General features: G+C 37.2%; 1 protein-coding gene across 24 annotated transcripts in view; it reads right to left on the bottom strand.

Moving 5' to 3' along the window:
- Dlg1 (discs large MAGUK scaffold protein 1) overlaps positions 1–27,091 on the bottom strand; it is a 194,116-nt gene that overhangs the window by 68,516 nt on the left and 98,509 nt on the right. For all 24 annotated transcript variants that reach the window (XM_048453979.3, XM_085685425.2, XM_085685424.2 and 21 more), the window contains 5 exons: positions 17,221–17,274; positions 7,314–7,364; positions 5,182–5,306; positions 3,341–3,510; positions 1,476–1,612 (listed from right to left, as the gene is read on the bottom strand). In XM_048453979.3, coding sequence (XP_048309936.2) covers positions 1,476–1,612; positions 3,341–3,510; positions 5,182–5,306; positions 7,314–7,364; positions 17,221–17,274 — 537 coding nt within the window. The remainder of the gene's footprint in view (positions 1–1,475; positions 1,613–3,340; positions 3,511–5,181; positions 5,307–7,313; positions 7,365–17,220; positions 17,275–27,091) is intronic.

The raw sequence follows: 27,091 nt of genomic DNA on the forward strand, positions 1-27,091 counted from the left end.
ACTATACCACACCCACTTTATGGCTTTACAAATTCATCTGAGCCCTCATGTCACTAGGCCTTGATGGCCAGTACAATGCCCTGGCTACTTTGGCCCTCATTCTGTCTCTTACCAATACTAGTCTCTTAAGCCTATTTTGGTTAGGACTGGGCATGGCTGATGTAACCCACAATTGTGAAAACATTAATATATCTGATATGTTGTACTTGCTGATTTTATGTCAATTTATCACAAGTTAGAGCCATAAGAGAGGAAAGGAACCTCAACTGAGAAAATGCCTTCATAAGATCCAGTTGTAAGGTATTTTCTTAATTAGTGATCAATGGGGGAGGGCCCAGCCCATGGTGGGTGGTACCATACCTGGGCTGGTGGTCCTGGATGCTATAAGCAAGCAGCCTGAGCAAGCCAGGAGAAACGAGCCCATAAGCAGCTTGTCTCCATGGCCTCTGCATCAGGTTCTGCCACCAGATTCCTGACCTGTTTGAGTTCCTGTACTGACTTCCTTTGATGATGAAAGAGATGTGCTAGTGTAAGTCAAACAAACCCCACAAACCCCTCCCACCCCTCAACTTGTTTATTGGTTGTGTTGTTTCATTGCAGCAGTAGAAACCCTGACTAAGACACATGTCTAGCTCTCTCATCCCTTTCTGGGCTTCACAGGACCTTAACTTTTCTTCAGGTTCCATTCTCCTAGAGAACACGAGGACTAAGGCATTTGTTGATAAACACTGGATAAACTGTGATAGAGTCACAGAGTTAAGTTTGTATGAATGGATTTTAACTCTAGGAAATGATATAGATACCTCACAGAATTACTATATTGAGTGAAAAAAGGATGAGAAAACTACAGATAGTCTAATACCCTCAAAGAAGTTTCCGAATAATAAGCTAAATATTTAGACATATGTATGTGACTAAACATTTTTTATTATTTTATGTATTTTGTATGCGTATGTGTGTGTGTACATGTGCATGCCTAGCGTTCATAGATGTGAGAAGGTGGCATCAGATTCCTTGTAACCAGAGTCACTGTGTGGGTGCTCGGAACCAAATCTGGGTTCTCTGAAAGAGCAATAAACATTCTCAACCACTGAGCCATCTCTCCAGAAGATACACGAAATTATTGGTGTTCTAGTGTTGAGGATAAGCAATGACTTCACTGGTTTCCATTATGTTATAAACAGATGAGTTAAAGCAAAAGAGGGCCACACATGATCACATGAAACATTGCACTGTAAACTTAGATTGTGACTTAACAATTCTGTGCATTTCAAGACTTCAACTAGGAAAGAGAGGTAGGAGAGAGGAGGTGGAGAGGAAGGAGAGTGTGGCTCATAGAAAAAAGGAAATGGCACCAAGAATCATTGCAGGCTAGAAGTCACTCACTGAGCTATCCCTTGCACGGTTTCAGTATGGAAATACCGGTGACAAGAAAACACACAGACATGAGAATTAAGAACACTCTTTATACTCACTGCTAGGAGCTTATCTCCAATCTGAAGCTTGCCATCCTTGTGTGCTGCACCTCCTTCAATTATTTTGGTTACATAGATGCTGTTATCACCAGGAATATGCTGATTTCCAACACCTCCAGCAATGCTGAACCCAAGACCTGGTTGGAATGCACTGTTTAGAGTCTCATCAATAAGAGGAACAAGGATGACAACCAGAGTGATCATTCCATCACACAGAAAATTGTGTATTTAGTTATCTGCTTTTGAAGTCTTAAGTGTAGGGACTGGAGAAGTGGTCAGTGGTGAAGACCATTGGCAGTGCTTACAGAGGATCAGGGTTTGGTTCCCAGTACCCACATGATGGTTTCCAACCACCTTTAGCCTAATGTGTTCTCTGGCCTGGGACTGCCAGGCACTATCAAGGTGCATAGACATTTAAGCAAGCAAAACACTCATGCAGATAAGTCTAAATTTTTTTTTAACCTTAGGTTTTAAATGCAAGCATTGTTAATAGTTACAAATATTCTTTTTTCTTTGGATTTCTTCTTAAAAGTCTTTGTGTATATGGACTTGAGAAGCAACAGAAACATAAAATTATGTTTTATTTTTGTTTCTATAATTACACTGTTTACCAACACTTTATTTTTCACAAGGTTGAAGTAACTGCGAGGAAATACTTTGTTCTTTGTACTAGGTAGAACACCAGGCTTTAAGAATGTGGCCCCTTTTTCACATTTATAACTTTTTTCCACATTGACAACTTAAAATAACAATTTTTGCAGTCCCCAAATCCCATCTTCAATACCAAATTCTCCACAGTTTTCATTTGTTGAAATCCTACTTCCTCTAGGATGCCAAGTATTAGAATTACTATTTCTACTTATCCTCAATCCCATCAATGCCTTCAGAATTCAGAAAGTACCTTACTAGTCCTCACTACAGAGGTGACCTCCAAGACACACAACAGTACTGTCTTCTTTTAATATGACCTACACCTGATATTTACTTTGGAGATAATCAAAAGTTAAAGAAAAGTAGTTAAGTAGTAAGAGTTTAACAAAATGACACTTAAAATAGATGTAAACGAATCTACTACATTAAATGGAGGGCTGGTGAGATTGATCAACAGGCAAAAGGTGCCTACCACCAAGACTGACAACCTAAGTTGACCTTTGACCTTAAGGAGCCAACAGGGAGGAAGGACAGAACCCCTGCAAACTGCCCTGACTTCCACATGCACACCATGGCAAGCCACTCCTTACCCACTAAATAAATAAACGTAATTAAAAAATTTAAAGTGAACAGATTCTGTTCCCTACTTTTAAAGTTATTAAGGGTACGCTACTAAATAGCAAGAGAGCCTCTCTAAAAAGTTAAGGTGAAGAGTAAAGGAGAAGACAGCCGTTACCGCATTCTGGTCTCTCTGATCATGCATTGTTGTGCACATGAGCACACACACAAACACTACATATATACAACATCACAAAGAACTTACTCAGGAGGTGGAGGTACACACCTTTAATCCCAGCACTTGGCGGGCAGAGACAGGTGGATCTCTGTGAGTTTGAGGCCAGCCTGGTCTTGTAAGAGCTAGTTCCAGAATAGATTCTAAAGCTACAGAAAAACTCTGTCTCAAAAGACCAAAAATTTATACACACATAACAGTAAAATGTGTAATAGTACATGGAACTTAACATGGGACCTTTTCAAATGGTGCCACCTTGGTAGGAATGCAGCCACTCTAAAATCCTACTTGAGACAAACAGCAGTGGGAATACTATGAACCTACAAAAATTCTATAGATGACTAAAAGTATAACTTTTGAACATTAAGAAAAAGTTTAAGTCATATTTCTTAGTAATGTCTTATCTCATTTACAAGAGTACCTTTAGGACCTTTAATGAGTTTTATCTCCATTATTTTCTCTGATGCTGGCTTCCGCCTTTTCACATACAATCGCACAATAGATCCAGCTTCTTTCAGCGCTTCAACTGCTTTGCTATGGGTTACATCACGAACATCCGCTTCATTGACTCTTAGGATACAGTCATTTACTCTAAGAAAAACATAAAATGGTACAGTAAGTACCAATGTTTTATTTTACCAATTTTAATTTCATTTTGACAAAATTTTTATTTATTCCAAAAAGTATAAATGAAGAAGTTATATGTTAAATTTCAATGTATAAATTTCTCAAGAGCCAGCAAAGGGAGGAAAATAAAAAATGATAGATTATTTAAAAATATTATTTGAATATTTCTTATGTACAAAGATATTTGATAAAAACAGCAAACACTTGGCAATGACCACATGCTAGGCACTTCTTTAGTGCTTTCATTTTTAAAACTACTTGTATCAGCTATGTGTTAATATATTTTCTACCCATTTTAAACATGAATAAAATGAGGCATGATGAATTTTAATACAGAGCTCTCAAGGTCATTACTAAGTGACAGAGCTGTATTTAAAACTTAGGAAAATGGCCAGAAGTGGTGGTGTATGCCTTTAAGTTCAGCACTCAGGAGGCAGAGGTGGGCAGATATCTGAGCTTGAGGCCAGTCTGGTCTACAAAGTGAGTTTCAGGACAGCCATGGCTACAAAGAGAAACCCGCCTCAAAAAACCCAACAACAAACAAAACAAAAAAGAAAAGAAAAATGAAGCACAAAGAAACTTTAGGTCAGTTAAACTAGTTGAAAGTCAAAAGAAGATAGTATCAAAGTGAAATTAAGTGATGAAATTTTAATTTTTTCCAAATCTGAGATGTAATATTAAAAATTACTTCTTGAAACTTACGTGAAATTATAGATCATATTATTTACTTCAAAGTTATGAAATAACATAATATGACATGGTAACTAAAAATTTCTTTTTTGGTCCTATTCTCAACATTTTCAACTAAACTCTCTGGTCCTGGCTTTGACTGCATGGCACCCCATTAGAAAAAAATGGTGGTCATTTCAAATTAGCAGAGGAGAACAAAACAGATTTAGGCTATTAACACTGGTCCTGACAAGTTTTTATTACCACACCCAAAGGAATGACTAGTACTGTGGGTGTGTTCCTCTGTTAAACAAGAAACATACAAACTTTCACATAAGCTGGGCAGTGACTGAAGATTAGGAAAGAGATGTCACATATGTACGGACGGTCAAATTCCTAATTTTTATGTCTAATTTCTCTAATATACTACCTGTCATATTAATGAGAAGCCGAATTTAAAATCTGAAAAGCTACATAAAGTACTAGAACCTTAGAAGATGTTGATTTAATAGCTGTGAAATCCTTACTCCCAACATGCTTCTATCTACCTATAAACATAGACCAACAAAAGAAATGGGAAAAATGCCAGAATTTATGGTTCAAGGAAGTAACAGTTTTGCAAAAGACATTTTCCAAAATAGAACACTATATAAATCCTACATATACACATGTTTTTCCTAAACAGAAAAGTTTTGTGACTTTGTCTGAAAATACCAAGGACAACTCATAATATCTAGAAAATTGGTTACAGATATTTAGGCAATCAAAATGCATTACTCAAAGAATTATAATACCTAAGATAAAACTGAATTCCTAAAAGATGGAAACAATACAAAGAACAAAATTACCTGAGAATTGGTTATTTAAATGGGCTTAAGCATCTACCTATATCTAGTTATTATGTTGTTTCTTCGTTGTGTTAGTCCGAGTCTTTTGTAACATCACAACATTAAGTGTAAGACATACCGCAATCTTCCATCCTGGGCAGCTGCTCCTCCTGTGATAATTTTGGTGATGAAAATACTTGAGTCATCTCCAATGTGTGGGTTGTCTGTACCTCCTGCAATGCTGAAACCAAGCCCTGAATTTCCCTAAGGACAGAGGAAAAATTCCAGAGATCTAAGCATTTAGGCTCTCGCAACTGTACTAAAATAGGAACTTTAACAAAAAAAGGAATATGCAGAGGTAAGAGAAAGATTTTTAAAAAACAGACATGTTCTTCATATAAGGAAAAACTTCTTCAGTGGTGGTACTGCTCAGTAGGTGAGGTTGAAGTAAATGTACTAAGTTCTTCAGAGGCCTAGTTTGAAGTTTTTTTTTTTTTATTTACAAGTATGTGTAATTTGTCTGTGAATTTCTCTCTACCCATAGAGGTGACACTACAAATTTCTTTTAAAATGCACCTCATTCATGTCTGATAGGGCAAATCTCTTCCAAGAAACAAAGCATGTGATCGCTTCACTTCATTAATTAGTTAAGTAATTAATGTATTTGAGAAAGGTCTTCCTATATAGCCATGACTAACATCAAACATGATCCTTGCCTTGGCCTCCTGAGCCTGGGATACAGGTGCCATGATGTCTGGTTACCTCTGAGCAGGGAACACATCATTTTACCTTTTTAAAAAAGGGGTGAAGGTGATACTTTTCTTTTGACTACTTTGCCAGCTGTTTATTTAAAAACCAACAAACTGGCGCTGATAAGTAATAGTAACCATTACTCTCTGAGATGTGTAACCAATGTACCCAAACACCATGGCATTTTTTAGTGCTAAAGCCCAATCTGAGAACTTAATGCTGGTGAACTTTTATGATGACAAGTAGACTCTGTCAACTGCCACCTCACTTTTCTGCTTATCTGACTAACATGAACACTGAATTTGAGTAATATTTGTACATAAAAGTGGTCCCATTGCCAATGAAAGTCTATAGAGAAAAACTGTATTTCTTTGACCTAAGAAAAGGTACTTAGAAATGTTTATTTTCTCAAGAATTTTCTGCATGTAGCTTTCTAGCAACTCAAATAAGTGGATATATCTGACTTATTACTTAACTATTCATACCTAATAACTCAGACATCCAATTTCCTACTACTTGTCCTAAAATACCAATTTAATTCAATTTTTTTTCAGTTTAAATTCCTTAAAGAATTAGTGGGATGTCATTAACACTACATTAATGTTGAGCTTCCTTGAGTGTTATTGAGATACCTGCCTAACTTAAGTAGGTGGCTTGAAATTAAGTAGTAGACAATGAAAATCTACTACATATGCAAATACCCTTTCAATTTTATTCATTTTCTAGGGCATCCATTTGGGCTTCAAACACAACAAAATACAATTACCGATAATTTTAGTTTTTAAAATGCAGACATTCTGTTACTCTGGAGAGTTACTTGTGTAGAATATTTAACTTCTTGGAAGTGCTTGCCAGACAAGGGTAGCCTTTCTAAAATACAGCATAAACTGATCAAGCATGCACACACTCTCATCCTCACATACACGAATGATGTATGTAGGTAGGTATGTATATTTGAGATAAAGTATCATGTAGGTCAAGCTGCTTTGAATTTGCTATGCAGTAAGGTTGGTTTTGAACTACTGCCACCACCTAAGGGCTGGGAATGCAAACATGCCATTGCCCAAATAGCAAGCTTAGAAACAACTAAGAAGAAAAATCTAAGGAACTATCATAGTCTACAGCACCCAAAGGAGATAAATAAATGCAGGGTAGTTTCCTGGAAGGGGGGGCATGCAAACTAAGGAATAATAAGTGTAGACTTCAGTTAATAATAATGTACACACATAAACTGGCCCATCAGTAGAAATAAATACACTGTAACACAGGCAATGTTCATAAGAGAAAGTGAAGTGCAGAGTAACTGGACTTCTCTGTATTACCCTTATGTCTTATCTGTAAATCTACAAATACGTAAAGGATATTAAAGAAAACAAATGTTCTGAAAATACTATGGCTAGTTTTACTATCTGTAATCTTAAAAAAAGAAAACAATTTTCTGGTTTTGAAAGACATTTCTCCCTTGTAGTCTATGATTGAACTTAAAAGTTCAAACGAAAGATTAAGATAATAGGTTTTTACCCTTTCAAGTGTGATTTCCTCATATTCATAATCTGCATCAGTACCATTAACCTATAGAGGGAAAAAAAGTAGCTTAAAAATTCAGAATGAAAAATGAATTCATAATGTCAAGATAATTCTACATGATTTAGTAATGAAAAACTGTTAAACATGATAGTGATTAAAAAATATAACCCCATTTTAGTAACTTTAGGAGAGATTTACAAGGAACGGAGGCGTGTCAATATGACTATGTATAGTATTATTATCATGACTTGCAAATATAGTAGGGGTGCATTTAGCTTTTACTATTTTTGAATGCTGATTTTCTTCTTCTTTTGGGGGGGGTTGGTTTTGTTTTGTTTTGAGACAGGGTTTCTCCTGTCTGTCCTGGCATTCAATCTATAGATCAAGCTGGTCTCAAACTCAGAGATCTAATCTGCTTCTGCCTCTGGAGTGCTGGGATTAAATGCGTGTGCCACCACCACCTGGTTTGAAGGTCAATTTTTAAAGATTTATTTTTTGTGTATGAATGTCTTGCCTCCACATATATCTATGCACCCCATGCAGTTATCCAAGGTGGCCAAGAGTACATTGGATCACAGGGTTGTGAGCTGCCATGTGGGTGCTGGGAACTGAACCTAGGTCCTAGGCGACAGCTTTTTTACTGCTAATCAACACCCGACAGTCCCATCTTTCTTGTCGTGATCCACATAGCCAGTTGGTTGTCAGCTCTACCTAATTTAAATATCTTAACTTTTAAAAAGTATCACTTCTTCATTCTCATTGTTATTACTTTGATTCAGGCCTTGTTGAAATTTCTTCTGGAATACTGTAAATGAATGTCGTCTTTCCAATCAAACTTAGATTAGTATTATCCACTGCCTCAATAATTCTGTGTGTGTTTTTTTTCTTCTTTTTTAAAAATTATTTATTTATTTATTATGTATACAATATTTTGTCTGCGTGTATGCCCGAAGACCAGATGAGGGCACCAGACCTCATTACAGATGGTTGTGAGCCACCATGTGGTTGCTGGGAACTGAATTCAGGACCTTTGGAAGAACAGGCAATGCTCTCAACCACTGAGCCATCTCTCCAGCCCCTGTGTGTTTTTTTTTAAAGATTTATTGATTATGTATACAGTGTTCTGCCTGCACACAAGAAGAGGGCACCATATCTCACGATAGATGATTGTGAGTCACTATGTGGTTGCTGGAAAATGAACTCAGGACTTTTGGAAGAGCAGCCAAACATCTCTCCAGCCCTGAACCATTCTGTGTTTTAATCAGACTGATCTTTCAAAGTCCAGGTTGGTAACATTCATACTTCTTTCAAAACTTTCAGAAATTCTCTTTGTCTAAAACTAAAGTCTGTGGCTTTATAACCAAGGCTCTGGCTCCCATCGGAGATAAACCAAATATGTTCTTTTACTCCTCCCACTCTATTCTCTCTCTAAAAGAGACATTCCTATGTTGAGTGCCCCTGAAACAGACTACCCTGGGTTTGAGGCCTTCCATTATAATTTCGAGTAATAGGGGCCTAGGCAATATACTCATTGTAGGTCAAAAGAGACTATGAGAGCCTATTTCTGACGATAACTCACATCTCCCACCCCACTTACTCTTATGGTATGAATAATCTAACACCAACGACTGTTGAGTATTTCCCTTCCTCTAGGATTCAGGTAAATCCTGTGACTACCTTAATAAAGCAGATGATACGGATGATTCTGAGCCTGGGTTTTATGATACCCTGTAGTACTTGGCTTTGCCTTAGTTCATTTCTTACAACTTAGCAGAAACAATCTGAGCAGACTCAAACCAAATCTAAATCTAAATCTTAACTTCATGCCAGCACCAACTGCCATTCAAGATCATGGAGTAATTTTAGATTTTCTAGCTTTTAGCAGTAACCCTCCCAAAGCTGTTGGCATAATACCCAGCTATTAACCTGTGAAATTATGAGAAGTAATGAATTCCTGTTCTTTGAAGATACCAGCTTTTAGTGATTTATTATCAGAGATGACAAAGTGCGCGCACACACATGCACACACGAGCTACTTTGCTCTCTTCACTATATACAGTATTGCCTTTAGTCCAGGTCTGCCCAGAAAGGAGCTCATGTTACCCTTGAGGGTATTTGCAATACACAACTCCTGGGAAACATGAGGAGCAGAACAGAACAGGAAGACTGCAACCCCCCTCTCACAATCATATGTAAATTTGTCAGGCACTATCCATTTTTTCCAGACTCATCTATATATTTGGTATAATGCCACTCATACCTGAAAGACAGGGTAAGAGAAGAGGGAGAGAAAAGGGAGAGAAGAGAAAGGGAAGAAATGGAGAGAGCTTGTTGCATATGCTGTGCAGGGTTGGAGTTAAGAGATAAATGATTCATTTTCAGTGAGGCTGTTCAATGGTTGCTGTTTATACTTAAATTGATTAAAACACAATTAAATGTAAATTTCTTTCTTTTAACTGTGATAGGTATTTCCCTTACATCCTAAGGATGAATCCCAATAAACACAGTAAACAGTGAATTTTATATGCTTTTAATTTTTACTATAAACTCTGTATACATTTTCTTTTTTAGATGATTGCTAGGCATTTTACATTTTTGTCATGATAACTTATGGATCCATTCTTTCAAGTGGTTATTGTTTATGTACTGGAATAACATTCAGTTCTTTACTGACACAGACTTAAATTTTCTATAATACAATCAAACATAATCCTGTTATTTTAAAAGTGTATGACTTGGACAAAGGAAGATAATGAAGACACTTAATTTATTAATACTATGTAGTTTAGGTTCAACTTAGTAAAACTTTTCCTATAGAGTAATATATTGACATTCAAGATTTTATGCATCAATATTCATAATTCATGGCTCACACTGCAGAATCTCAGTAACTAAAAACCTCAAAGCCAACACTTCAAAAGCCAAAAATCTAAAATAAAGTGCACAGAAAAGCAAAAGCTCTTCTTAATGAAAACTTAACCTAACTAAATCTAAATAAGCCCTAAAGAGTTTGCTTAAAATTTGCCCCAAATAGCTGGGCGTTGGTGGTGCACGTCTTTAATCCCAGCACTTAAGAGGCAGAGGCAGGTGGATCTCTGTGAGTTCAAGGCCAGCCTAGTCTACAAGAGCTAGTTCCAGGACAGCTAGAGCCGTTACAGAGAAACCCTGTCTCAAAACAAACAAACAAACAACCCCAAATAATGAATCCAAGTTGATTTAAAAATACTTACTACTATTAGCTATATTACATATGAAAAATAAAGATTTTTATCATATAAGAAATTTAGTAAATCTTAAATTAATGATTTTTTTCTAACGTTTAGCCTTTAAGAATTTGTTTTGATTCACAAGAAACCTGGCTCTAGAAAAATTCCCAGGAATCCACAAGAATGATCCCAGCTAAGACACTAAGCAATAGAGGAGAGGGTGCCCAAACTGGCCTTGCCCTGTAGTCAGACTGATGATTATCTTAAATATCACCATAGAACCTTTGTCCAACAACAGATGGAAACAGAAGTAAAGACCCACATCGGAGCACTGGGCTGAGCTCCCAAGGTCCAGGTGAAGAGTGGAAGGAATGAGAATATAAGCAAAGAGATCAAGACCATGATGGGTTCATCCCCTGAAAGAGTTTACCTGAGCTAATGGGAGCTCACCAACTCCCTCTGGACTGGGAAGGAACAAGCATAGGACCAAACTAGTTCCTCTGAATGTGGTTGTCAGTTGTATGGCTGGGGCAGACTGAGGGGACCACTAGCAGTGGCACTGGGATTTATCTCTACTGCATGTACTGGCTTTTTGGGATTCTATTCTCTTTGGATGGATACCTTGCTCAGCATAGATGTAGTAGGGAGGGCCTTGGACCTTCCACAAAGCAAAGTGCCTTACCCTTTCTTAGGATTGTAAGGGGGGGTGGGATGGGAGGGTGTGGGGAGGGGTTGGGAGGAGGGGAAGGATTGGGAATTTGGGTTGGTATTTTTTTTTTAAATCTAATAAAAAAGAATTTGTTTTGTAATAAAATAGTAACAGAAAAGATAAAAATGATTTCAACAATTTTTTAATGGAACTGCAGAAATCTGCATTTTATTGTCCTTAATTCTGCCTTATATTAATCATTTTACTATTTTTATCTTAAAAATTTTACATTTTGGGTTTGTGTATGTGTGGCTATCATGGAGGTCAGAGGACTTGTAGGGAGTCAGTGATCTCAGCCCTGGGAATCAAACTCAGATCTCTGGAGTTTTGAGGCAAGGACTTTTACCCAAAAGCCATCTCAGTAGCATAATTTTTTTTCTTGCTACTGAGGACAGAACATGGATGAATGGAAAGACAGTCAAGTTCAATGTCAGTGAGGTTGTGCCAATTTGTACTTAAAACAGAGTTTAATACATCATACTTAAAAACTGAGAGTTTATTTCCAAGAAAGAATAAAGATGTTTGGCCTCAGTATTTGCATTAAATATAGTAGTGAAGATTCAAATCAGGGAAATAAGTCAAGAAATAAGAGCACCTGAACTGGCAAAGAACAAGCAAAACTGTATCTGCAGATAACAGGATCTAGATTACAGAAAATCCAAAGAAATCTACACAAAATATTGGCACTAATAATGGTTCAGCAAAGCTACAGGATAAAACATCACCATCTAAAATTTATAGTGTTTTTATTTACTACCAATAAGACGTGTATAACTTACATACTAAAAATGATAAAACTTCACTGAAAGGTACTAAGAGAAACTTACATACTGTTTTTAAGTAACTGAGATTTTTTTTTAAAAACAGGAGCTAAAATTATTCAATAAGAAAAGAATCTTCAACAAATCATGACAAGCAAACTCTATATTCACATGAAAAGAATGAAAGTTTAGCCTTATCTACACCCTATGAAAATGAAATCAAAATGCATTAATTTCTAAATTTAGGAGCTAAAACTACAAAAATAGCTACTATCTAATATAGTGGTATATTATTTGTATTTTAATAAATAAAGTCTGCCTGAAGATCAGTACAAAGCAGTCACACTAGTCAGCCACGCAGGCCAGACAGTGGTGGCACACACTTTTAATCCCAGCAGCCATACCAGTTAGTCACAGAGGCTGGATGGGTAGAGGAGACAGGATTACCATTCTTTAGTCTGAGGAAGAGGTAAGAGCCAGTGCCTGGCTGCTTTGCTTTCCTGACCTGATCTTCAGGTTGAACCAAATATCTACTTCTGGGTTTTTAATATTCTTAGTACGTTTGGCACCTGACATTTGGGGCATGAATTCATGAAAAAGGTATTGTACTGTGGCTTTACAGTCACCAGCACAGGCTCAAACTACATGCAGCCAGAGTCACCACCCTACTGGCTAGGCTTTTTTTTCTCTCCAGGTGGCCTCTCCCTGAACCCCTTTCTTGGGCTGCTGCCTTGAAAACCAGTCAGGCTTTATGCAGCAGCAATAAACCTCACATCTTCATCTACACTGTAGGCAGATTTGGAAAGACAAGTGGGAACTCTTAAAGGGAGGAATTAGTCAAGAGAGTTTTCCCCCAAACTAAAATATGGGGGAAAAAATTACAAAGGAGGAATTTGGGTCTCTGTATGATAATATACTAGACAGTTTGAAAACAGGAAAAAATTAAAAAAGAGGATAACTAATTTAGATGGGATTTGGGTAATGTCAATTGTAAACATTATCAGACTTATAATTTTTGTTTTATCACTATAAGAAGTTCTTTAATCTGAGTGCCACAATATGGATGGAGTAGGTGGGCCTTCTTTCTATATGTTACTTTTATTGGTTAAATAAAGAAGCTGCCTTAGCCTTTTGATAGGTCAGCCCTTAGGTGGGTGGAGTAGACAGAACAGAATGCTGGGAGAAAGAAAGCAGAGTCAGGCAGATGCCAAGAAGCTCAGGCCTGAGATGGACGTGGGTTAGAATCTTCCCGGTAAGCCATGACCCCATGGTGATACACAGATTATTAGATATGGGTTAAAGCAAGACGTGAGAGTTAGCCCAGAAGAGGCTAGATATAATGGGCCAGGCAATGTTTAAATGAATACAATTTGTGTGTTGTTATTTTGGGGTATAAGCTAGCTAGCCAGGCGGCTGGGAGCCGGGGTGGCGGGAATTAGCCTGGCTGCTCCTTTTACAAAGATACATGCCTTAGAAAAACCTAATAAAACAGATCACAGAGACATTCAAATCCAGACAGAAGAATTTAATGTAGAACCAATTTCAATGTTGCATTTTAAGAATACAGAAGAATAGCCTAAGGTTTTCAAACAACCAACCTTAAAATGGTAACCTGTGTGCTAATGCTAGATTTAAGGAGATTCAAGGAAGCAATAGACTCATACGGCATGCATTCACCTTTTGTGAAGTAAATGTTAAACTTGTGGTCAGTCTGTAACAGAATTATTCCTAATGACTGTATAGAGTTGGTTAAAGCTGTTTTAGAGCCTGATCCACAATTACAATGGAGAAGCTGGTTCAGAGAAGAGGCTAAGACAATGGAACAACAGAGTAAAGCTAGAGGTATGGAAATTTCCCAAGATCAAATTCTTAGAGAAGAAAACAATGCTACTATAGAAAGGCAATCTCTATATGATGGTCACATACTGACTTTATGCCAAGCAGCTGCTTTGTATGCTTAGAACAGCACTGAAGAAGTAGGAAAGAAGTTGGAATCATTTACTAAAGTCATACAGGGCCCAAAAGAAACCTTCACACATTTCTTACAAAGACTGACATCAGCAGTAAATAGAATAATGCTAAATTCAGAAGCTAGACAAATAATAATTGAACTTCTGGCTTTTGAAAATGCCAATTCTTTATGTAAAAAGATAATTAGGCTGTTAAAGACAAGGTCAGAACCTTTGGAGGAATGGATTTAAGATATAAATTAATACTGAATCTCATGACCATGATGCATGCATACATGGATAGGAGAGGTGATTTCCAGAAGTTTGAGGAAAAATCAAAATGTCAAATGTTGTAATTTTGGCAAACAAGGTCACCTTAAAAGGGATTATACACAGGGCATTCCTAAAAAACAAAGTTTTTTCTAAGAATAATCCATTCAGAATGCTCCTCCCTTCTAGATTGTGCAGATGGTGTGGCTAAGGCAGACATTGGACTGATGAATGTAGGTCAATGAGGAATATTCAAGGTAATCCTCTGCTGTCAGGAAATTGAGTTTCCAAATCTGGTTTAGTCATTTCCTGCCACTGTAAAGGATATTCCTTCCCAGAGCAATTAAAGAACCTAATGCCTATTGTAAGAAACCATACTGCTTTGTTTAACAGAACAGCTATAGGAAAGAGAACAAAAACTCAGGAGAAACCATAAAGTAAGTATTTTGGCAAACTTCTATAAATGAACTAAGACCAGAATTAAAAATATGAATAAATGATGCTGTCACTGAAGGTCTGATAGATACAGGTGTGGATAGGGCAATAATTTCATCAGAATCTTGGCATCCAAACTGGCCTCTTCTTGTTTTTAGGGATTGGAGCTTCATGTCAGGTAAAGAAGAACGTGAGATGGGTTGAATGCATAGGACCAGAAAAACAGAGAAGAATAAAATCTTATGTGGCTAACATAGCAATGAATTTGTTGGGATGTGATTTCTTTCTAACAGCAAAGAAATACTTATATTAACATCCCTCCAATCTTAGAAACAAACCATAAATTAACTTATGTTTCTGGGGAAAATATTACAAGGTTTTATAAAGAGTCACCGACCATTCAGGTTGTACAAGAACAGGGCACAACAGCTGCTACTTCAAAGGACCAACAGTCCTACCTTTAAAATGGTTGACAGACAAACTTGCATGGGTTAAAGCAATGACCTTTAACAATAGAGAAACGGAAGGTTTTAGAACAGCTGGTACAGGAGCAGCTAGATGCTTGGCATACTGAAGAATCAACCAGCCCTTGGAATCTCCTGTATTTGTTGTTAAAAAGAAATCAAGAGAACGGAGAATGGTAACAGATCTAAGAGCTGCTAATAAGGTGATTCAGCCAATGGGCCCTCTATTCCTTTGCCTTCTCTATTACCTAAAGGATGCCCTCTTATAGTTATCGATTTAAAAGATTGTTTCTTCCCTATACCTTTACAAAAAAAGGACAGAGAAAATTTTGCCTTTACAGTGCCTACTTGTAATAATTCTCAGACTGCTGAGAGATATTAATGGAAGACTCTCCTACAGCATTTATTTTCTTTATGATACTGTAACTTTCTGTTAGATTTTATAGTCTACTTGCTAAAAGAGTTTAAAATAAAAATAATCACTGATTATACGCTTAAAAAACATACTTCAAGAAAAATAACCAAAGAAAGTGTGCCAAGAATTCATATTAACAAAAGCACAAATATCTGGGCTAGAGAGATGATTCAGTAGGTAAACACTTGCTGCCAAGGCTGATGGCCCGTGTTCAACGACCTGAACCCTTATAGAAAAAGGGATAAAATGACTCTTCCAATTCTGCAAACTGTCTTCTGGTTTCCATGTATGCACACATCCATCCTACCTCTGCCTCCCCACCAAAGATAGAAATGTTAGAAACAGTCTCTAAAGTGCAAAGTTCAAGTATTCACTATCACCATGAGAGGTAACACTGAAGAAAGGAAGACTTTCAAAAAATGATGAACAGCTCTTTTGAGTTGGTCATCAAGTCTTTTTCAAAATCTCCAAATATACCACACCAATATTTATACAAATACAGAGTGAACAGTCTGAAAATTAACTACGGATTTTTAAAATATAGGTAAAAGGATTTCTTAAGTCTATAAAAATGGCACACTATTAAAAACGAGCCCAACTGAAATATTAGTACTACTTCTATGCACAGGTACCAAATAAGCTATTTGCTTCCAAAGCCATTTTTCTTTCAAATGAAAAGTACTAAATTATACTATTGCTCTGGCTATTTAAGAAAGTAAGTTTAGAGAAAAAGAATTAATCAATTTAAAATTAGAGTTAAAACCAATTATTTATATATATACAATCCAGCTTATTAAAAAACTGATCATGTAATTAAAATTCTAAAATTAGCATGATAAGCATTATGTAAGTAACTACGCAAAACTATTGTGAGTTGGGCTAGAGAGATGGCTCAGCAGTTAACAACACTGGCTCTCTGTCGGGTGGTGGTGGTGCACGCCTTTAATCCCAGCACTTAGGAGGCAGAGGCAGGCAGATCTCTGTGAGCTCGAGGCCAGCTGAGTATATAGAGCTGGTTCTGGAACAGGACAGGTAGAGCTGTTACACAGAGAAACCCTGTCTCAGCCTACCCCCCTTCAAAGATCACTGACTACCCTTCCAGAAGACCTTAGGTTCATTTCCCATGGAGGCAACTATCTGTAATTCCAGCCCCAGGGGGATCTGGCACCCTCTGGCCTCCATGGGCACTGCACACATAGGATGCAGAGTCATGCATCCAGTCAAATACTCATACACATGAAATTAAAATAAACATAACCCATCTTCTAAATTATTGAGTATGTAAAAACATTTAGTGAAAGTTATTAATAAATTCAAAATTTAAACATAAATTTTTAATTTTACCATTTCTGTTTTGTGTAAATCCTAAAACAAGGTAGTATTGTTTCATTTACTATAGTAACTCGGCCAAAACAAAATAGTATGGCTTTATTTACTACCAATTATAGATATACTGTATACTAGTAGAAACAATTTTTTTTTTGAGATGGGCTCTCATGTACCCCAGGCTAGCCTTAAACTTACTATGCAACCCAGGCTGTCCTTGAACTCCTGCTTAACCAAAGGCCAGAACTACAAGTGTGTACCATCATCATCAGGTTTGCAGTGGCAGAAAGTCTTAAATTGACTACAGCAACTTCAACAACAAAAAAAGGCAAAATTAGTTAAATCTGGTGATGGGACAGAACTTACATAAGTTGGTGTCTCCAAGCTGTCTGTGTTGACCAGCACTGGAGGGGGGTTTGCCTGTGAAGAAAGAATTGTAAGGTGTTAGTGTAACAAAAAACCCAACAAGCTACATTATCATGCTCCAAATACTAACAGCTTAACAAAGACTGACTGCTAATTATGTTTGTTTTTTTAAGGCAGGATATTGTTCTTTAGTCCAGTTTCAGCTTGAACTTGTGATACTTCTGATGCAATCTCACAGGCACTGGATTTCACTGACTTGCTATTTCTAAAGTCACTGTTTTATTTGAGCCTTCCACATGTAAAATAACACATTCAGGTGAGATACATTAAGCAGTACAGCCAAGTGAGAGAAAATAGGATAGGAACATGTCTAACTAGGTTTGTTTTTGAGAAATAAGATGGTATTATTCAGTTTCCCTTTTTCTATTTTCTTGAATGTGTTTATATACACGTTGCATGAGTGACACATGTGTGAGCACATGCATGTGGAGGCCTGAAGCTAGTGTCTGGAATCATCCTCCACTGCTGTTCTACCTCATTCTCATGTTCTCACTATGCTCACTGCTGTGGCCTGTCTACAGCTACCAAGCCTGTTCTAGGGGTCCTTCCTCCACATCTCTTTTTCTGCCTATGAATTTCAGAGGGCCCGAATTACAGGCAGGATGTACACCCACCACAATTTTCATGGGATCTGGGGATCTGAACTCTGTTCCCAGTCTTGCATGGAATGTACTTTTAACAATAGAGCCATCTCTCCAGCCCCTAAGAGTCTACTGCTATGAAAACAGGTGCAAATTTAAGATTGGTAAAGAACCTCACCACAATCTTCTCTAACCCAAGTAGCATTCTTTAGTAAAACAAACAAAACAAAACTACTTTGCAAGGAAATCCAGTTATTTTTTCCAAGGATCCCACAAAGATTCCAATCATTTTATCTACCTAGAAAAAAAAATCTGCCAAATGAAAAATAGAATCTCCTCAAACAAACAACATACTATCTAGCACACTGAGAAATCAGTAACAAATTTGAGGAAAATTAGAATATTTTTCTATGTTAAGCCCTAGATTATTTTGGGCTGAAATTCCTGCTCCTTGCTGTTATTCTAGACTATCCACAAAATAATTTGCTATAGCAAATAAAACAAGCAGAACAATGAGCATCAATTTAACTTTGAAATGAAAGGAAAAAAAATACCATCAACCTGGTTTCTTGTTAAGTGTTTTTTTTTTTTACATAGATGATACTAAGGAACAAAATTAACTATCAAGTGAAAAATATATCAGAAATGATCAATTCTTTTTATATTTCAACATTTTTTCAGAATATTTAAGATTTCTTTGTAAGAGTGCTAAATCAAATAAACAACAACTGTCCTTTAAACAAACTTTCAGAGAGATGCTTACATGCTAATATTAATTGCCACGGACCGGCTCAGGGGAGCCACTCAGACCGTGGGAGAAGCAGGGTCTTGGTACACAGGAAGGCACAAGGTTTGTGAATGACAGACAGACAACACACAGGAGAGTGGTTGGAATCTTTTGCGATTTTACTGAATTCATGTTTTCATTTTATAATATTCAAACAAAGAACAAATCAGAAGGTCAACTATCATTGGTTGGCACAGTACGAAAGCTTATTTTAGTCACATCAGCGATATTAAGAAAAGCATATTATCAGGGACAGGTGTTAGACATAAAACATCCTTAGAAGAGGAAATCTTGTCTTTGGGAATGTAAACCTCAGACAAGTGGTCTCATCTTATGAATAGAAAGTTTCTGTCTCATTGCTATCATGGCCCTTCCTCTTTCTAACCCTTTCTTTATCTCATCTAGTGACCAAATATGTCTAATCAGTTCTCCGCACCTGCTGAAATATACTTTGTGTGTGTATGTGATTTTTTAAAAAAATTTTTCCATTAAAAAATTTACACTTCTTCCCCTCCTCCCATTCCCCTTCCGCTCCCCCACTCACCCTTCTCCCTCCCCCCTCCCTCCTTAAGAGACAGCAGGGTACCCCTGACCTGTGGGAAGTCAAAGGCCCCCCCCCCCTACATCCAGGACTAGGAAGCTTTGCATCCATATAGACTAGGGTCCCAAAAAGCCAGTACATGCAGTAGAAACAAGTCCCAGTGCCTTTATCAATGGCTTCTCAGTCAGCCCCCATTGGCAGCCACATTCAGAGAGTCTGGTTTGATTGCATTCTCATTCATTCCCAGTCCAGCTGGATTTGGGGAGCTCCCATTCGAACAGGCACCCTGTCTCAGTGGGTGGACCAACCCCTCGCAGTCCAGACTTCCTTGATCATCTTCTCCCTCCTTCTGCTCTTCAACTGGAGCAACAGTGAATAAATGGGACCTCCTGAAACTGAGAAGCTTCGGGAAAGATTCAGCATGTCTGACCTGCCAGCTTCATGGCGGCGGCTCTCCTCTGAAATATACTTTTTTGTACCTTCTTATGTAGCAGACACCATGGAGGTTGGGATCTAGCAAGCCTATCCATAAAGTTCAAAGCATACTATAACACTCTTTGTCCACCAACATTAACCCATCTCTTCCCTTGCTCATCATACACCCCGTGTATGACAAAGGTTCTGCTGTAGTCTTATACATTCCCATACTGCGCTTCCCTATCCCAGAGCTGTTCCTAAAGAGATAATCCTTGTCTTGTAGATATATAGAATATCATTATTAAAAAAGGTTGTACAAAGCCAGCTAATCGAGAAACCCGTCTATGCCTCAGCGGTGGCTAATACCGGGCTATCTGCCATTGACCCCCAGGAAGCCTAGTTCCATAGGACATGTAGCTCCTGTCCAGCATAATGACGTATGTCATATCACCCAGACGACACTGGAGTTGGTGTGGCAATTAATTCCCTAAAGAATTACACAGCAGCCAGGTGGTGATGGCGAACACCTTTAATTCCAGCATTTGGAAGACAGAGGCAGCGGGATCTCTGAGTTCAAGGCAAGGGCAGTCAGGGCTACAGAGAAACCCTGATTTTGGAAAAAAACAAAACTACACAGCAAAGTTGTATAGAAGCAATATATATCACAAAACAGTTTTCTTCTAAATAAATAAATTGGCTTTTTATTTATGTACTTAAATTTAAATTTTTGTTGTTTTGAGGCAATGTCGCACAGTATAGCCCAAGATTAGATTTATGTAGCCCTGGCTGGCCTCAAACTCAAAGCAATGCTCTTGCCTCAGCCTTCCAAATGCTAGAATTACAAGCATAAACCACCATGCCCAACTTTGTGTAGGTTACTTTAAAATGTGAATATTTGAGCCAGTGACACAGACACAGTGCAAGCACGTGTCTCCTCATGTAAGGCTGAGATGGAGAATCTCAAGCTCATAAACAGCCTGAGATACAAACAGAATCCAAATGATACACTATTGTCAGTCAACTACTTATGAGCACATATCATATAATAAAATGGGTAAGTACAACAGTTTCAGATTGAACTAGACGTATAAGAATGGTTCAAAATAAATTGGTAGTATTTCATTATCTACAAAGATGATGTGAACTCCTACATGTTCAACCCTATATAAGTTGTCTGTCTTTGACAATTTAGTGACATTAAACATGATAAAGATTCTACCTGTAAACTATTACTAAGCAAAACTTAGAGACATCTGAGATTTTACAGACAGTTGAAACGACTCACTTCTCAGTGGCATAATGAGACTACTGAGGCTGACCATTTTTACCATACTCATGATAGAGCTTCACTGGGTTCTGCCTAAGGATTTTAGAGAAGAAAAGGCATTTTAAAGTTAAAGAAGAAATTATGTTCTTCAACCACTATGGAAAGAAAGCCACCTGGTTCCCTCTACTTATCTGTATCAATCATGCAATGGGTAGGTATTTAAGGAAACCTAATTCCCATAATTTTTTTAATAATTACTACAATATTACTTGTCAGCAACAATTCATCATCATTGTAGATGCTTTTTTATTCTAATAATTTATAATATTGAAATATGTACAAACAACAACAAAATCTTATAATTACTTAAAACAAACAATGCAGAATAAGTTGCCTATAGATATAGGTAAAATTTAGAGTACCATATCTGAAGGGAAATCTCTAGAAACATGAAACTAGAAGAAAAAAACATGAATATTTGTACTAAAAATTAATTACAAATTTAAATCAAACTAGCACCTGATAGATAAATCTATCATGACATAAGAAACCCTATTGATTTAAAATACGTCATGACATAACAGAGAGTCAGAGATCTTGGAACACTCAGTGTTAAATGGGGTATTTCCATCAAATCTCTCCCTCGGGGCTCAGAGATTCTGACAGAAGGTGAGACAGACAGAAAGAGAGTAAGAGCCAGAAGGAATGGAGGATACCATGAAAACAAAGCCCTCTAGATCAGCATGAGCAAAGCTCACATGAACTCAAAGGGCCTGCAGAGTCTGCACACCAGGTCCTCTGTGTATACATTATGGCTTCCAGTTTAGTGTTTTTATGGGGTATCTGAGTGAGTGAATGAATGGGTCTGATCTTTCTGCCATCTTGGGCTCTTTTCCTTGTTTTTTTTTTTTTGACCAGCTCTATGAATTCGTTTTATCGTATTATATTTTATTATTAAACACATAATTATAAAAAAGAAAAATGTCATAAAAGGTCATTTGAAATAAGAGTTTACAGACATAAAGTTCAAGTGGCAAATATGATCTGATTACTTCAAGTTCAGGTACCTAAGGTAATGGTAAAATATCTAAGTGATAGCAGTAGGAAGGAAATGAAGACATTTACAGGTATATAAATTATATACCAACTTAAAATTTTCTATCAAGATAAAACATGGTATTTGTTGAAATAGTATTTTATAATTTTTTCAATTTATAGTACCGGGAAAGAAGGCAGGGACACAATGCGTGACCTGAAGATATATACACACTACAGACAGATAGAGTATCATAGCACAAGCAGCAAAGATAAAGGGAAGGATGCTTCTGACAGAAGGCAGAAAATGTAGCTATAGAAAATAAACTAGTTTTACAAGTTGCACTAAATAAATAAAATAAATTTCACACTTTCTTTTGAGTGCTTGTTGCTTCCTTGTAAGCAAGGTCTCTCATTCCACATTACCTCTTACCCTGTTAAGTTTTTCAAGGTTGTATGTTGGCCAAGGTAGTCCCTGTTTTCTGTTTTCTTATTATTTTAGGTGGGAAAAGAAAAACTCAATTCCTATATCTCACTTCAAAAGACACTTTTTGTCAAGAGCTAGTCCAAGATCTCTATTTCATAGTTATTCTGTCATATTTGACTATAGTAACCTCAATGAATATTCAAACTCTTTACCCAAGAGAGGACTATATGAGAGTCCCGGAAGTAATATAAAGGAAATATAAACAGTAGGAAATTACATACATGCTCATCTATTATTATTTATTAACACATATGGCACTGTATGTTTCAATTTGGACAAGAAAACCCTGTAAATCATTTAGCGGATGGGGAAAGGGTAGTACAATGGCAAAGATAGTCTAGAAAAAGGAACTGGCAAGCCAGGAATGAACTGGACTATTTAACAGTAACAGGTAAAGAAAAGTTCATTCTACTGATCTATTTCATCATCAATAAAGTATCTGTTAGTGACTGCTGGTATACTAAATAACAAAAATTTACAGAACTAACTAATAACAGTGATGATGATAATATATAGTTAAGAGAAATTATAAAGTGGATATAATTAAGTGCAAGTATTAACAACTAGAGGAGCTAGGTAAAAGGATGAAACATCCTTGTACATTTTGCAACTTTATAAACCTGAAGTTATAAATCTAGAAAGCAATATAATAAAGGAACTTCAATCAAGTGCAGTATACAATTACCAAAAAATTTAATCCAGATAACTGCATAGATGCTATTTTATTTAAGATTACTCATAAAAAAATAACTGGTCAGATAATACTACTGATTCAATAATTTAAGACTCAATACTCTGTTGTATTGCAAACTGGAAAGACCTCATTCAATAATGAAATTAACGGCTAACTTTCCTCCTCTACAGTCTTAGGTTCTTGCAGGAAGTCAATTATAGTATTATTATATACATAAGTCCCCCTGATCCACAGTGAATATCTCTCAAGATGTTGCACAGGTACTTGAAACACTGGATAGTAATAATGTTGTATATGTGTGTGTGTGTGTGTGTGTGTGTGTGTGTGTGTGTGTGTGTGTGTGATGCGGGAGAATTGTCTGTATTCTGTCAATCATATTTTAATAAAACGCTGATTGGCCAGGCAGGCAGTATAGGCGGGAAAACCAGACAGGAAGTAGAGGTGATGCAATGAGAACAGGAGAATTCTGGGAAGCAGGGAGATTCCTCAGCCATTCCTGTGAAGACCACCGAAGAGACAGCATGTAACCCGTCCAGCTGGAAAAGGTACTGAGCCATTATGGCTAACATAGATAATGATAATGGAGTAATATAAGTTACAAGGACTAATAAAAAGCCTGACCTAATGGGCCAATCAGTTTATAACCTTTTGGAGTCCTGTGTGTGATTTCTCTTTGGGATTTGCCGGCTGTGGGGTACCGGGCGGGACGGAAACCCCAACAAGCCGGCCCCCTCGTGTTACATGTGTGTGTGTGTATTTTCTAAGCCAATAACCAAAATAGATGAATAGTAATTAGAAACAAAATAAAACCAGTATAATCCCATTTTGTAATAAAAGTTATTTAAAATTTATGAGTCAATGGTTTCTACAATTTTCTACTTAGTATTTTTTGACCAAATTTGAGTGTAAATGGAACTGCAGAAAGCCAAATCTCAGATGAGGAAGGATATTAATATGTATGATTAGAACAATTACCAAAAAAAAAAAAAGAATGAAACCAACTTATTGTGTGTGAAGAGTGTGTCTGAGTACCAAGACACACACCCCCCTCCAAGCACACCACAAATATGGAAGGGGGAAGAGAAAAGAGAGTGGGAGGGGAGAGGATAGTGAGGGAGAGCAACAGAGAAGGAGGAAGCACAAGAACATCCAAGAGTGTACTAGGGCAAAAGCATTCTTCCAAACTTAATTGCGGACTAGTGCTTCAAGCTGACATAAACAAGTCTAAAGCACCTACTCTACAGTAGAAATATGGCTCTGGATTATAAAGCTAGAATCATAAAGACAAATGGCTGCATCCCTAGAGGAAAGAATCATATTATCATATACTTGAATTTCATGCGGGGAAAAATGGAGCTCTGAAAGATCGAGAAATTTCTAGAAATGTCTAGAAATGAGTGCGACAAAATGGTGGTGGGATTAGATCAGACTATTAAGTTCATGATGTTTTATTAATTTTAGGTAGTTATTCAATGTATCTTGCCCTGTACCATTTGTAGTCAGCTTAAATGAAGTTCAGATGATATGATCAATATAAAATATTGTAAAATATAAAAGCATTTCACAAATAAGGTGTCTTCGTTTTTTGTGGTTTTCCAATCTGTCTGGGACTTACTATGTAAACCAGGCTGGCTCTGAACTCACAGGGATCTGCCTACCTCTGCCTCCCCAGTGTTAGTATTAAAGGAATGCACCATTGTATCTGTCTGACACTCTTAAAAAATCATCTATCTACTATCTTTCTTTCTTTGGGCATTATTTGCCTGACCCTCAGACTTACTAGAAAATATGGTGGTGTAATCTCTCCCTTAGAGATAAGGGGAGTATAACAGTCAGAAAGTGTAACCTGTTTGTGTTACAAAGACATGACTAAACTCTGAATCTTTTACCTTCTGTTTCTGTGCTGAAAAGTTTTATGTCAATACAACACAAACTAAAGTCATCTGAGAGGAAGGAACAGCAGTTAAGAAAAATGCCTCCATAAGATGGGGCTGCAGGAAAGCCCATATGGCATTTTCTTAATTAGTGATTGATAGGGGTGTGGGTAGCGACGTCCCTGAGTTGGTGGTCCTGGGTTCTATAAGAATACAGTGACATACATGGATCCAATCTACATGGAAAACAGGAAAAGACAAGACCTCCTGAGTAAACCCGGAACAAAGGGATCATGGGAGAGGGTAGAAGTAGAGGGAGGAGGAAGGGAGGGAAGCAGAGAAAAATATATAACGCAATAAAAACAATTTAAAAATAGACAATAAAAAAGAACATAGAATGAGAAAGCCATACGCAGCAAGTCAGTAAGCAGCATCCCGCCACAGCCTCTGCACCAGCTCCTACCTCCAGGTTCCTGCCCTGACTTCTTTCAGTTATGGACTATGATGTGGATGTATAAGTCAAATAAACCCTTTCCTTCTCAACTTGCCTTTGGTTATGGTGTTTTATCACAGTTAACAGTAGCCCTGACTTCTATTTCTTTAAATACTGATTTCTCTAAAACTAAAGTACCATTTAAAAGGGCAAGCCTGACTTATACATTCTTTTAAAGATTTTTTAATTATTACATTTTTAAAGTATCTAAAATTTTTTTCATACAATATATTTTGATCATATTCTTTCCCCTCCCCAAGTTCTTTTCCCAGATCCTCCCCACCTCACTACCTACCCAACTTCATGTTTTTTACTCTCTCCCCAAACAAAAAGAACAGAATAAAACAACCAACAACCCCAGAAAACAAAATAAAGACCCCTCCTTAAAAAAACAAAACAAAACAAAACAAAACACTAAACCAAAACAATTAAAATCAATGGAGACCATTTTGTGTTAGTCAACTACTCCTGAGCTTGGGACCTACCCCTGAGTGTGGTTAATATACCCAGTGTCACTACGATGGAAAAACTGATTTGCTCTCTCCCAACAGGTATCAACTGTAAACAGCTTCGTGGTGAGGGCTGGGAGTCCATGCCTACTTCCCCTTCTCTCTGTTGGGATTTTGTCTGGCTTCAATTTGTGTATGATGTCAGTCTCTGAAATCTATGTGCACCAACCCTATTCTGTCTAGAAGACTGTCATGAGCCACTTATCACTTCTAGCTTTAAAAATTTTCTGCCCCCCTTTTGGCATTGATCCCCGAGCCTCAAGGGTAGGATCTGATGAAGACCCTCCATTTAGAGCTGAGTGCTTCATGGTCTCTCACTGCACATTGTCCAGTTGTGGATCTCTGTGCTAAATCCCATCTGCAAGAAACTTCTCTGATGAAGGTTAAACAATGAAGATGTAATTTAATTTTAAAGTGTGTGTGTTTACGAATCAGGTGCCTGTAGAGGCCAGAAGGGAGTGTCAAATCCTCTAGAGCTGGAATTAATGTCACCTGACCTCAATGCTGGGAACTGAACTTGGGTCTTCTATAAAAGAAATACCTGCTTTTAATTGTTGAGTCACCTTTTTTGCCCAAGTTACACATTCCTTAAAAGAAAATGTTTTATAATTTATCTGGAAACAACATTTAAGTTCTATCAATTTTACAATAAACATACTTAATAATGGGGATAATACTTATTTTGAAAAGTGAGACAAAGCCATCAGCTTTTCTCATAGCATGTATCACTGTCATTTAAGACATCAGTAGTGGTTATTCCTTTTCTTATATGTGTAGTTTCATTGAGTTTGTTTGTGTTTTGAGACATAGTTTCTATGTAGGACTGGTTGTTCTATGTAGGCCCAACTCACAAAGATCCAGCTGCCTCTGCCTCCTCAGTGCTGGGATTAAAGGTGGAGCCAGCACACCTGGCTGCTCACAGACTTTTAAATTTATTCGTTTATATTCTCTCTCTCTCTTAAAAAAAAGTTAGGCAGATAGTATAAGGGGCCTGTATGCAAAGATGCTGTGCAGGTAGTACCTATTCTCTTTAGCTGGGAACTGAAGTCAGGACTCAGAGCCATAGCCCTTATCTTAGTTAGGCTTATAATCACTGCAAAACCTCCCAACTCAGAACTACCACTAC

This window comes from Myodes glareolus, chromosome 2, assembly GCF_982192425.1.
Source record: "Myodes glareolus chromosome 2, mMyoGla1.1, whole genome shotgun sequence".
NCBI lineage: Eukaryota > Metazoa > Chordata > Mammalia > Rodentia > Cricetidae > Myodes > Myodes glareolus.